This window comes from Phoxinus phoxinus (assembly GCF_949152265.1).
Source record: "Phoxinus phoxinus genome assembly, chromosome: 2".
In the NCBI taxonomy this organism is placed as follows: Eukaryota; Metazoa; Chordata; class Actinopteri; order Cypriniformes; family Leuciscidae; genus Phoxinus; species Phoxinus phoxinus.
In genome coordinates, this window is record NC_136877.1 from 23,882,396 (window position 1) to 23,894,763 (window position 12,368).

A 12,368-nucleotide genomic window follows, 5' to 3' on the forward strand; every position below is an offset into this window, starting at 1 on the left:
TTTGAACAATTATATGTTTGCATGTGTCCTATGTTGATGACTCTGCGGGTCTCAGTGTTACAGGTGGTGCTCATTACGGTTTATGAAAGCCATTTGATTTCATTTAGTGCTGTTCACGGCCCTCTTTGGTGCCACACATCAACAGATTATTTTTTTAGTTTCACTATACATAAATGTTATGGCCAACAGTAGCAGCCATGAAGGAATGCAAATGGTTTTAAATGCTTTTTGACTGTGGTTTTCTGCGATTGCGTTTCATGCATTTTATTTCATGCAGTGTCTTTGCTTCTTTATTCAAAATAATTATCAGCAAACACACAACAAAAGGTCTTGTTGTTAAAGGACCTGTGTAGATTTAACATATGCACACATTTCAAGCCAGATTTAAAGCCTTACATTTAATCAGTTACATATAAAACATTTATATTACAGAAACAAGAATACTTGAAAGCATTTATAATGACCACAGCTTTCAAGACAATGAACATTGCTTCCAAAGAAAGGATATTGAAATGACGTAACTAAAAGACACAAATGATTGGGACGAAGTCATTGTTTTAAGAGGTAGAGGTTTTATTGCGTAAAACACTGGATAAAACTGTACTGCTTCAAAGACATTAGAACTTCTAAACAGCAGAAAGAAAACAGCCATTGCTGAAATAAAAACAACTTCTTGATAGTTCATCAGAATACTTATTTACTTATAACAGATGTGTGACAATAAATAATGACCAGGAATAATCCTTAAATACAATAACAAGTCATCTACTTGTTAAAAGCATATAAGTAGCAATATAATCCTCTAGCCTCCTCTGCAAATCCTCTGATATAGAAATATTCTTCATTTAGGAATGTTGGACAGTATAATGTTCATGATCACATACAATAGACTAGCATAGAGAGAAAGAAAACTGACTTTTTTTTCCCCCCAAGAAGCACAATATTGTAGAGCTCTTAAATATGCAAATGGATGTACCAGTGAAAATGACATGGTTACAGATTCTTATTGTGGAGTGGAGTTGGAATAATAATAATGATAATAATAATAAAAATAATGGTGTTTTTTAATAAACGTGAATACATTAGCACCTTAAATTATGGGATGGACAATCACTATACCAAAAAAAGTTCCAGTGTCACTAAAATAATTATTGCCTGTCTCAGAGCTCCAAACATGATCCAATATCAGATTTAAGAAAAAGTGCTATGAATGGAATGTCTTTTTATTTGTATTTTTTTTTTTTGTATTTTTTTTTTGTTGCCTTTATTTATTTATTTTCTCGCTTTTAAAGTTTATTTATTCTAATATACTTATGTTGGAGTGCGCACACTTACATACAAGAAAAGCAAGCGACTGACAGTCACCAGAAAACACAGTTTGCGTTGAAACCTCTAAAGCTCAATGCAGTCAGAAAGTATATGTCTTTCATTTCAAACGTTGCTCCTCTAGTGGAGCTCATACAAATAGTTGTATTAAATTTATCAACTCGATTTAAGGCAGTGAGAACTATCTTAATAAAAAGAAGAAGAAGAAAAGAGCAACAACAAAGAACAGACCAAAAATAAAATACTTTAGTATCTTCTTGCGTTACGGTGAATTAAAGAACCGTTGCTTGGAACCTCTGTTTTTCTGAACGTGTAAAATCTCTGTGCACCACTTCTAGGCCACTTTTAACTTCTCTCTATCTTTCCCTCTTTTTTCTTGAGATGTTGTGGACTTAGGGCTCTGATAAGGTTTTATGTTTTTATTTACTGCTTAGTGAGGAGTGTGGCGGGTATTTGTGAGTCCTCTAAACTCCTCCCGGCGTGAATAGAGCAGCCGTAAGGCCCTGGGGTTTAAGTGCTGAGCTTCCCTGTGCTGAGCGGGAAGATATTGACTTTCTTAAAGTCTGGATCATTTCAGTTTATCACAAAACATTAATATCCACCCCCCACCCCCCAACACCCTTGCATCTCTAACCCGCTACCATACTTATTTACTTTCTAACCCCTGCTAGCCTTTAATAAAAGGAAGTACAATGAAAGTTGATACACTTTATTTTGTTCTTTAAGAGGCTTGATTTCAGAGGATTCAAACTGCCTGTATTGTTAATCTCTTTTAGTTGAGGAACATTCAGGGCAACAAATACACACAAAAAAATGAGGCCATAAAAAGAAAATCGAACATAAAAAAGTAAAGATTATTAGTGAAATCAAAACATAAAAAACAAACAAACAATGCAATCCTGAAGTTTAGAATACAGACATGTAGCAGAGAAGTGATTATCTATATACTTCATATCTACAGTGCCCTCATAGTGCTGCTTTCTCAAGAGCTCTATAAAGAAGGTAGTCCCGCTGCGGGTCAATAAACCCCAGTAAAACGCTACGGTTCCTTCATATTATTTCCAAGTCTCACTTAACAAATGACATATTCACCTTCTTGGTTACATACGGAAGTCCACCAGTTAGTAGGGAAGCAGCACCTTCTTCAAGAACAACAAAATTACTATTTTTTTTTCAATCTTTAAGAAGTGTTGAATGGAAATAAAGCACATTTAATGTGCCTCCGCCATTCAGTTGTGTCACTTCAAGTGACTTACAAATTACATCCTAAAACTGCACAACAATGAAAAAGAAGAAAACAAATCTATCCACTGATTATTATACAATGTTATTGGCCTTAATTGATTTTTTTATTGAAATGTTCTACTTCATAGTAGAAATACAAGGAGGAAGGGAGGGAATGAGGGAGGCCCAGTCGACTGACCCTTCTGCGGCCCGGCTGTTCAGGCGACTAAGGTTTCTCTTCACGTGTTCTGAAAGAGTGAGGAGAGGCGAAATGGGGAGGGGAGGGGGGGTTTGAATGGAAGCAGCATGGGAGGGGGGTTGAATTGATTTCCTCTGTGATGACAGCTCCAGTCAGACTGGCACCAAACGCCCCAACCCCCCCATTTCACCATCCACATCCCTCCGTCCGCTCACTCCATCCCTGTGCGTCAGCGGCGCTGGGCAAATGGCCACTGGTGGTGTCATGTTCTTGAAGGGTGTGCTCAACAGCTCCCCTCCATCTTTCTTTCCCTTCCAACTGTCGCGAAATCGTTGGCGCGGATCGTTTTTCTGATAAAAGCATTATTTTTGGGACAAAAGACACTCTAAGGAATTTAATGACAGTCTTTTTTTTTAACGTTGTCATTTTTTCCCCTCTTCAGTAATGTCTCTTCAATGCACAATTCAGGCAACTCCAATAAGAGGCATGTATTTAGTTTCAGACTCATCAGAAATATGGTTCAGGTTTCTCTGCTTCATCATCTCTATCCTGTGCTTCACAGAACATTACTGAGGCTGAAGTGTTTCGATTGGGGAGTTTATGATCCCCAACTTATGGAATACTAGTTGTTTTTTTTTAGAAGTATTTTACAATTCTTCACGTTTCTTTTAGAATGACGCAGCGGGAATGCTTGCATGATGTTGTGTCATTATCACTTCAAACCTCTGAAGGGCCTTAGAAATCCTAAGAAAGTATCACGTTTTACGCCGCGTCACTCAAGAGAACGAGGAGCATCACCAGAAATACCTTCTCCTGTGTTCACCTGGCCGGAGGAGGGAAGATTCCCATCCTCCGAGTTCCCAGAGACATCAGAGTCAATGCGAGAGCGTTTGAAGCGTCGGTCCGGGTACTGGCTGTTGTCAAAGGGCATGCGGTGAACACACAGCACATGGGTCTTCAGGTTCCCTTTCTGAGAGGCGCTGTAAGGGCAGTAGCGGCACTGGAACGGCCTCTGACCTCCATGACCTGGGAACGAAATCAGTGACATTATCATCCTGTACACTGTCAAAATTAAAATAATTCAACATTTTGTGCCTGATTTTAATCAGAATGCTCACACAACACTTGTGTTTAGTATTTGTAAGGTGCTCCGTTACAACCACCACAAGATGGAAGTTTAATCTTCTGATACATCAGCATGTATCAAAAGCATTTCCTTGCGGACAATCTCTGCTCTTCATGTGAAGACGTTTTCTTTGTGCGTTATCCTACAGAACTTTGAAAGTGCTCTTTTCAGCTTAGAGCAAGTACAACTGTTTAAGAGATTGGATCTGATCATCGGTGCATTGTACACAATGACCCTTAATAGCCCACACAAGTCTGTTTGAGGAATGCAGATTACGTGCCTATCATATCTGGCTCTCTTATCGGGCCCATCCACTTAGAGCAAAGCCAGGCACTTTCAGCTACACATACTTTAGAACATTAATAACAGTACATTTGCTCTCCATTTTTCTCAATTCAATTTGAAAAGCACTAAATCAAATTAACATGGCGGTTTAAAATAGCAGGCGCGTTGGTGTGGAGAATGTAAAGTGGCTGCATTAAAGGTGTAGCCGCAACGCAACGTGAAAAATGTACGCATCCACAAAGTGTGTGTATCTTCGGCTGCTTGCATATGCGTGTGTGGCCCCCAAAAAAGAAGGATTTATTAGCACTTTGTGTTTGGCTTTGGAGTCTCAGCGGCTTTCGAATACTACAATGTCTGCTGAGGCCTCGGTACAAAGGGGATTGCTACAAGTTTTAGAGCTTTCGATGTTCCAGTTGTCTGATAAGCAAGCCGGCGATGCACAATCCCGGCCGCTTCATTCATACGCACTTTAATTTCACACTCCCTTACATTGCGCTAAGTCGGAGAGGCAGCATATTCTCATGCCACCAGTGTCACCAACTGTAAGTCAGCTTTCTTTCATTTTTGTTCTCCTCTCTTTTCTTCTCCACTATCTTGTCTCTTCCTGAAGCGGCGGCTGTTTAGGAAAACACAGAGGGAGCTGGGCGTTGTCAGAGATTGGTCCAACTGGCTACGGAATGGGGTGATTTTCAACCCTGTTTAAAAAAGAAAATCTACATTTTCTGTATATGGGATAAACAGAATAAATACAGAAATTCAGAGGAATATTGGGAGGAGTGTATTGTGCTCACTATGGCTGTGACAGGACTCCAGGTAAATGATTAACAGGCATCAGAGACTAACAAAAAAGAAAAACAACGCCTATTGACATGTAACCTCTGTCGCAGCTCTCGGTACTCATCCAGAAAGCTTCCCCCAGCTTCCTTTTTCAAAGTGAGATAATACTGCCCCTTCAGGGTGCCTATTTGGTGGTCAAAATAATTGGCAAGAATGAATCATATTTCGAGGGCACATTTTTCTTATATCAAAAAGAGAATACACATTGAGTCCCCTCTCAAAATGTTTCCCATAATTGTTGCCCCGATTACTTAAAAACTAATTGGGGCAATTTTGGCTTGTTGCTGCTAGGTCCTAAATGACAAAAGAAGACGGGACAGAAGATTATAGTGTGTTATAGTGTGTGTGCCATGCTGATACACTGCAGCAAGTTTGTTTTTTGAGTGCTCAAAGTAAAGCATGACATTTTCCTCAAATTCATCTCTCTTTCTTATTTTAGTACCTTCGATCTCTAAAAAAGAACACACAAATATTAACACGTCGGTAAAACAACATTTTTAAAATATTTGAGAGAGAGAGAGAGAGAGAGAGAGAGAGAGAGAGAGAGAGAGAGAGAGAGAGAGAGAGAGAGAGAGAGAGAGAGAGAGAGAGAGAGAGAGAGAGAGGGGGTGGTTACACTTTGTTTCGATAGTCCACTTTTAAGACATTCTACTAACTATAAGTAACTTTTTAACTACATGTCAACTAACTCTCATTATAGTATTAGTAGACTGTCAGTAGACTATTAGGTTAGGTTAGGTGTTAGGGTTCAGGTTAGGAGAATAAGTTGACTTGTAGTTGCCAAGTTAGGTCAGTATGTCTTTTGGGGGACCAACAAAATAGAGTATTAGCAGATATTAAGCAGACAGTCTACTAATCCTCTAATGACAGTTAGTTGAAATATAGTTGCAAAGTTATAGTTAGTAGAATGTCTAAAGTGGACTATCGAAATAAATATTGTCTCTGATACCTTGCAATCTAAAAAAGCAAAACGTTGACAGTAAGGGATTGGGTTATATAGGGTGTGCTGATTATTATTAGGATTAATTAAAGAAAAATAGAAGTTAATGAGAAACATATGTGTACAAGCCTATGTGTTTGTGTATGTCCCCATACATTCATTAAATCTGACAAAACCTCTCATTTGGGGAATTCCAGGGACAATAAAGATACATTATTAATAATTAAAGAAATATTGTTTTCTAAAATTGCAACGCTTACTCTTTTAATCTGTAATAATTATGATTACCTTTACTTAAAAACAATAAAAGTCAGAGGTATGTCCTCATATGGGTAACCGTGTGTGGCATAATCATGAATGTCAGCAGTGATGGCATCTCTTTCTTTCTCTTTCTTGTTCCCTCTTTCTTTCTCTCATTCTTCTTTTCATAGCTCTCCGGTGATTCACATACTGCGAGTGAGGTGCCAAGTGACATGAACTAGTACGAGGAATTTTATTTCTCCATTCTCTCTCTCTTTTTCTCCAGTATGTGTCAGTCCTTTCCACATTTGTTTTTTTCATCTTGTTTCCCGAAACTGTGAGTCCTGTGTGAGTAAAAATTCCAATGTACTTGTTACCAATGGCCAATAAATCTTTTGAATGCTCCGTGGCCAAAAACCACACCACACATGAACACATTTGCACCTCTATACATACAAAGCTTTGCAAAACAACATATGGAAATGACAGGCGATTTTTATCTCCAACCATCCTTTTTTTTCCTCTTACCCCTTTCCATAATTTTCTAACATTGTCTCAAAATAGAGAGAGAAAAAGAGTGCGAAAGAGTTCTATTATTTTCAGCAGAGTGTGCCATTATCACGCCTGCCTAATTAACCCCTGAAGGCCTCATATGTGGAGATCAGAGGGCGAAGGAGAGGAGGGGGGAGAACCGATGACAACACCCACTTCCTGCAAATCCCACAATATCACTCCATCATTGTCCTTATCACCGTCTATCATTCAAAAAATTTAAATAGAACAAAAAAAATTAATGATCACATTTATTCATTCAGTTCACTCGTTTTCTCTCTTCTACATACAACATCTTAACATCATTGAATCTAGTCTGTATCTATATCTCATCTCCATCCTCTCTGAAGACATGTCTAATGCTCCCTCTTGTGGTGCCACCTGCTCTTGCCCTCTCACACTCTCCTTTTCTTATCTCGACACACACACACACACACACACACACACACACATAAACACACACGGAGGTGCTTTGGCATGTAATCAAAATCAGTCTTATATAAATTCCATCTGATGCCAGATCTACCATCTGTGAAAGAATGCTGCCTCTCACCTCTGTCTGTCTGTGAGAAGTCACCTCTCCAACGCTCAGTAACAAAGAGTGTGTATGTGTGTGTGACAGAGAAAGAGCGGGAAGAAGGGTGTTGAGGAGGAAAAATGATTAATTTGCAGAATGCTTGTGATTTGCTCATATATTATTATAACAGCTCATCAGCACATGACGAATCCCTTGCCCCACGCAGCAGAAAGAACCTGCAGGGCTTCAGCACTTTTACTGTGTGTGTGTTTACACACTCGAGCATGTGTCCCTGTGTATGTGTGGCATGTCTTTGAAAAATAATAGCTCATGAGCATGTCATGAATGTCTGTTTCTGCATGTGTGTGGCTTTGTTTGGGAGGAATACTGCATGTTTAGTGTGTGTGTGTGTGTGTGTGTGTGTGTGTGTGTGTGTGTGTGTGTGTGTGTGTGTGTGTGTGTGTGTGTGTGTGTGTGTGTGTGTGTGTGTGTGTATGGGCTGGCACCTGACAGACTGCAGAGCCTCTAATGACTTTCAGATGCTCACTGTGAGTAACTCCAGCTTGAGAACGAGCGAGATAGGAATACTGAAGGAGAGAGAGAGACTTCCGCTCTACGGGTGATTAAGGGTTTAAACACTAACAGCCTTTCAACTCACACTGTAGATATGAATGAGGTCACCCGAGTTAAACACTTCCGCTCTGTGTCAATATCACACAAATAAGAATGTGTTTAGGTATTCAGAACAACAACAAGGAGGCAAGCCATGTTGCTTTTATACAACAGTTCAACAAACAATAAGTTGCTTTTGAGTGACATTTTAGATGCAACATACTTTTATTTGTGGAGCGGCAATCAAACTATTTCTAAATAAGGCCACAGTAGTATAGTGAGGGAATCAGTGTTTTTTTAACAAATCAATGGATTATTCAATGACTTGCTCATAAAGACAATCTCTTGTTTCATTCCTGAATGATTAAGAGTTTTTGAATAAATCGGTTGAAGTAATCATTCAATGACTAACTCATAAAGTCATTGGCTGCATCTGAAATCGCATTCTCTCTGTGTAGGCATGTCTTTTGAATAATTACTTACTTTGTAACTGTTTGTTATATATACATTTTGAATGTGTGTAGTATAAATGTAACCAGGACATCCTACAATCGTCATATTGTCTTTGTAAAGTGACCAGTGTCAGTTGTGTCACTTTACTGACATTCAAAAATCCTCTCCCATGGCCTAATTGGATTGTAAAGATGCACACTTCAGAATCATACTTTTAACCTACTGTTTTATGAGTATTGTCTATTGATTTAATATACTATGTTTCACCTACTACTGGGAAGTAGGCATATTCGGATGCAATCAGTCTCTTTTTTTTCTTTGTTCCTGCATGAAGCAAAGGATTTTTAAACGAATCTGTTAAATTAATCGTTCACTGACTTATAAAGACAGTCACTTTTATCATTCTTAAGTGAATCAGTGTTTTGAACAAATTGAATAAATGAATTGATCAATGATTAACTCATAAAGACAGTCGCTCGTCGCCACCCTCTGGCATAACGATGTAACACCTGCAGAAAGAGTAACTGAAAAACACCCACCAATACGCAAACTGACAGTCTGTCGAAAGACAGAGACGAGCGGCAAGATGTAAACAGTGAAAAGTCCCAGTACTGTTGGACTGTGCTCAACAAATCAGAATCGAGGACTAGAACATACTTTTGTATAAATGTTAACATTCAAAACTGTGGAGAGTCAACGTGCTCAAAGAGCACCTGCGTCACAACATGCCCAAAATGTGTTTCTGTAAGCAAAACTATGTCTGCCTATACGATAAAAAGTGATATTTCAAATATAATGAATCTGCATCTGTAGGAATTACACAAAGCTGTGCATGTGTGTGTTTTTGGGCCAGGTTTTTCTGCTCTGTGGAGCATGTTACATATTCTTGTGCTTATATCTGAGTGGAAACTTTCTGTCTCTGTGTGTGTGTTTGAGTGTCACCTATATGGAAGAGAAGGAAAAGATAAAGAAAAACAGAGGGAGTGTGTGTCTGGGGAGAACGCAAGCCACAGAAGGTGTGAGCAGTAAAAAGTGATGTACCATCTGTCGGCCAGTAATAACCTGCGTGTTGTAAAGGCTGGGAGATTACTCAGCAAAGAGAGCTTCCAAACACCCAAATCCCTCCGCAACGTTAGTGCGCTACGCACTATCTCTCCCCACCTGCTCCCAAAACCCTGCTGAGAAAGATTCCACACTAAAACCGACATCACACCTTCAGATCCACTCGCTCTGATTCGGTAAACACAAAGAAGCAAAGGCACCACTACAATGGACTGGCACTAAGCTGAACATCTTTGCACCTGCACTGTGTTCAGTAATAATATATCTACCTTAGTTAAGTTTTATCATTATAAAGTTTAAATGCATTCATATAGATATCAAGAGGTTTCCATACTAAAAAAGGAACAGTTTTGAATTTTGCTAATGAGCCTCCATAGTCAACCACAATGGATATTTCTCAAACTGAAAAGAAAAGCTATGAGAGATTTTATAGCACTAAATGCAGCTCTAATGGAAATAGTTTGAAGAAATGATGCTGTAGTCTGACTCTCTGGGGGGAAAAAACAACAACACAGAATAACTTAGATTTGGCATTGTGTGTGTATGTATCAAAAGCAAACTCTAAAAGCTCCACAGAGGAAGCAGCTCCCATGTTAACCGCTGAACTAGATTACAAACTGATGCAGCAGGCGTACCTCTTAATATACTCTCTGTTTCTCTGCTATACATGTCCCAGTCTGCCTGCCACTATATCTCTTTTCAATCTTCCTTACTTGGCTTCATTTCTCTCTTTTCTGAACAAATGGAATTCTTTGAAGTGTTCCAGAGCGTTTCGTTTTGTTTTTCCACACGGACGTGTCTGAGTAACGGTGTGCAGAAAGTTAAGGGAAGGATTTTTGGGATAATATACCACATCCTTTACTGACAGTGCATGCGAGGTGCTGGCAAGGGTCTGAATGGAGCCCCGCGATTGGTCAAGAGTTAGAAAGGCTCATGGGTAAAAGGCAGTATATACATCATGTGATGAGAGCGATGTGTCAGGCAGTCTCAGCAGGACTGTGTGTCTGTGTGTGGGTATCTGTGTGGCCAGGGGAGGAAGAGTTCATGAGTACTCATCTGCAGTACTGCTCACTTCTCTCCTTCTCTCTGTCCCTATAGAGCATATTGCTGCACATTCTAGTGCTGAGCTGTCACGGCAGACACATAATAAATGTCTACGAGTGTGTGCGTGCGTGTGTGTGTGTGTGTGTGTGTGTGTGTGTGTGTGTGTGTGTGTGTGTGTGTGTGTGTGTGTGTGTGTTTTTGCGAAGGAGAGAGAAAAGAGAGCGTCTCGTACCTGACGTGTTTCACTCTGAATTTGGTCATTCTGGACAAAAATAATAATATATAAAAGTACTGTAGCGTGGCTGAGTGATGCATCAGCACTTTGATATGTACGGGAAAGCAGGGATAATCATAACGCTGATATTTTATGGAACACTGAACTATTTAGAATTTATTATTTATTAACTATTTATTTACTTAAGTTAAAATGTCTTTGAGAAATTGTATTTACAAGAAAACATTTTAGACAGTTACTGTATCTATGATTTGACAAAAATATATATAGCTATTATTTTAATAGACATAATCATTGCACACACACACACACACACACACACACACACACACACACACACACACACACACACACACACACACACACACACGCACGCACACACATATATATAACATGAACACAGAGAACAAAAACTTACATTTGCCGTAACTGTTCATATTTCATGTACAATGTAAATTGGGGCTCGATTTTAAACTGCAGATTTTAAGTCTTCCTTAAAATATGTATTTCCATATCAGCTTGCATGCGTAAGTCTGATCTGTATTAATGCTTATCCATAATCTTAAAATATGCCCAGTGTCTGAGCAGGTTGTGTATCATAGTAAATACAATTATTCACACTATAGAGCATTTTCATTTGTTGTTACATTCATCACACATTATCATTACAATTAAGCACGAAACATCGGCCTTTGTGTATGTCTAATTTAATTGTATCTGACTCAATTAAGTTAACAGGTAAATCTAATTGACAAAGGTAATGACGGCTGTAATGACAAAGATATCCGAGATAAAATTGCAACAATTTAGGCTAAACCTATATGTATAGAAAAATATATGTATAAATAAATGAGCAAAAATCAACACAATCTATATGATTACTATACAGTATTTGTGTTATATTCAGGTTGTCTTTAAAAAAAGCAATGAAATATTTTGTCATAATAATATATAGTATACGTTCACAAGCAATATATTGAGTAAAAATACCACAATCACAAAAAAATGTATTATATGCAAATAAAAAAAACAAAAACAAAAATAAAAATAAAAGGTTTGTTTCCCCCTCAAGTTCACATTTTTATAATCCTTGCTTGAAAAATATTGGGCATACTGTCTGTGATGAAGGACTTGAGGATGAAACTCGACGCAAGCTCAAAAATTCCCTTTGTAATATTGATTGTGCGTGGTCTGGCCTATCTTTGCCCTTTATACAAAATATTTTGTAGATATCTGTACATTTTAGTAAGCATATTGCGCAGTTACACTTGAGTCAATCTTTTTAAACAATGAAACATGCCAAATTTCGCAGACATAATTGTTGGTCAGAGTCTCGCACTAAGAAATGCAGAAACATGCAAAAACAAGAGAAAATCATCAAAATATTATGTATGTAGTAATAGCCAATGTATACTTTGTTCCTGTGTATACCCCTCTTTTATATCCATGTTCACTGATGCATGTTTTGGTATCATATAACTATAACTAGGCCTATATGTATATAAACTGTGTGTGTGTGTGTGTGTGTGTGTGTGTGCGTGTGTGTGTGTGCGTGGGGGTGGGGGTGGGGGGGGGGCTCTAATGTGTGTGAGAACAGGTTTATAATACAGAGGATAGTAAAACCTGATATCACCACATCATTCCCCACAAGGGAAATTATTTAGTAAACATACTAAATGATTTTTTTTTTTAAATGTAAAAATGCAGTTTTCTGTG

The 12,368-nt window shown here is 38.4% G+C and overlaps 1 protein-coding gene across 1 annotated transcript in view; it reads right to left on the reverse strand.

Moving 5' to 3' along the window:
* Positions 1-607: 607 nt before the first annotated feature.
* Positions 608-12,368, reverse strand: part of znf536 (zinc finger protein 536) — a gene marked incomplete at its 5' end in the record, with an annotated part of 64,027 nt that continues 52,266 nt past the window's right edge. The window contains one exon of the mRNA XM_079592380.1: positions 608-3,775. Coding sequence (XP_079448506.1) covers positions 3,522-3,775 — 254 coding nt within the window. The 3' untranslated portion in view covers positions 608-3,521. The remainder of the gene's footprint in view (positions 3,776-12,368) is intronic.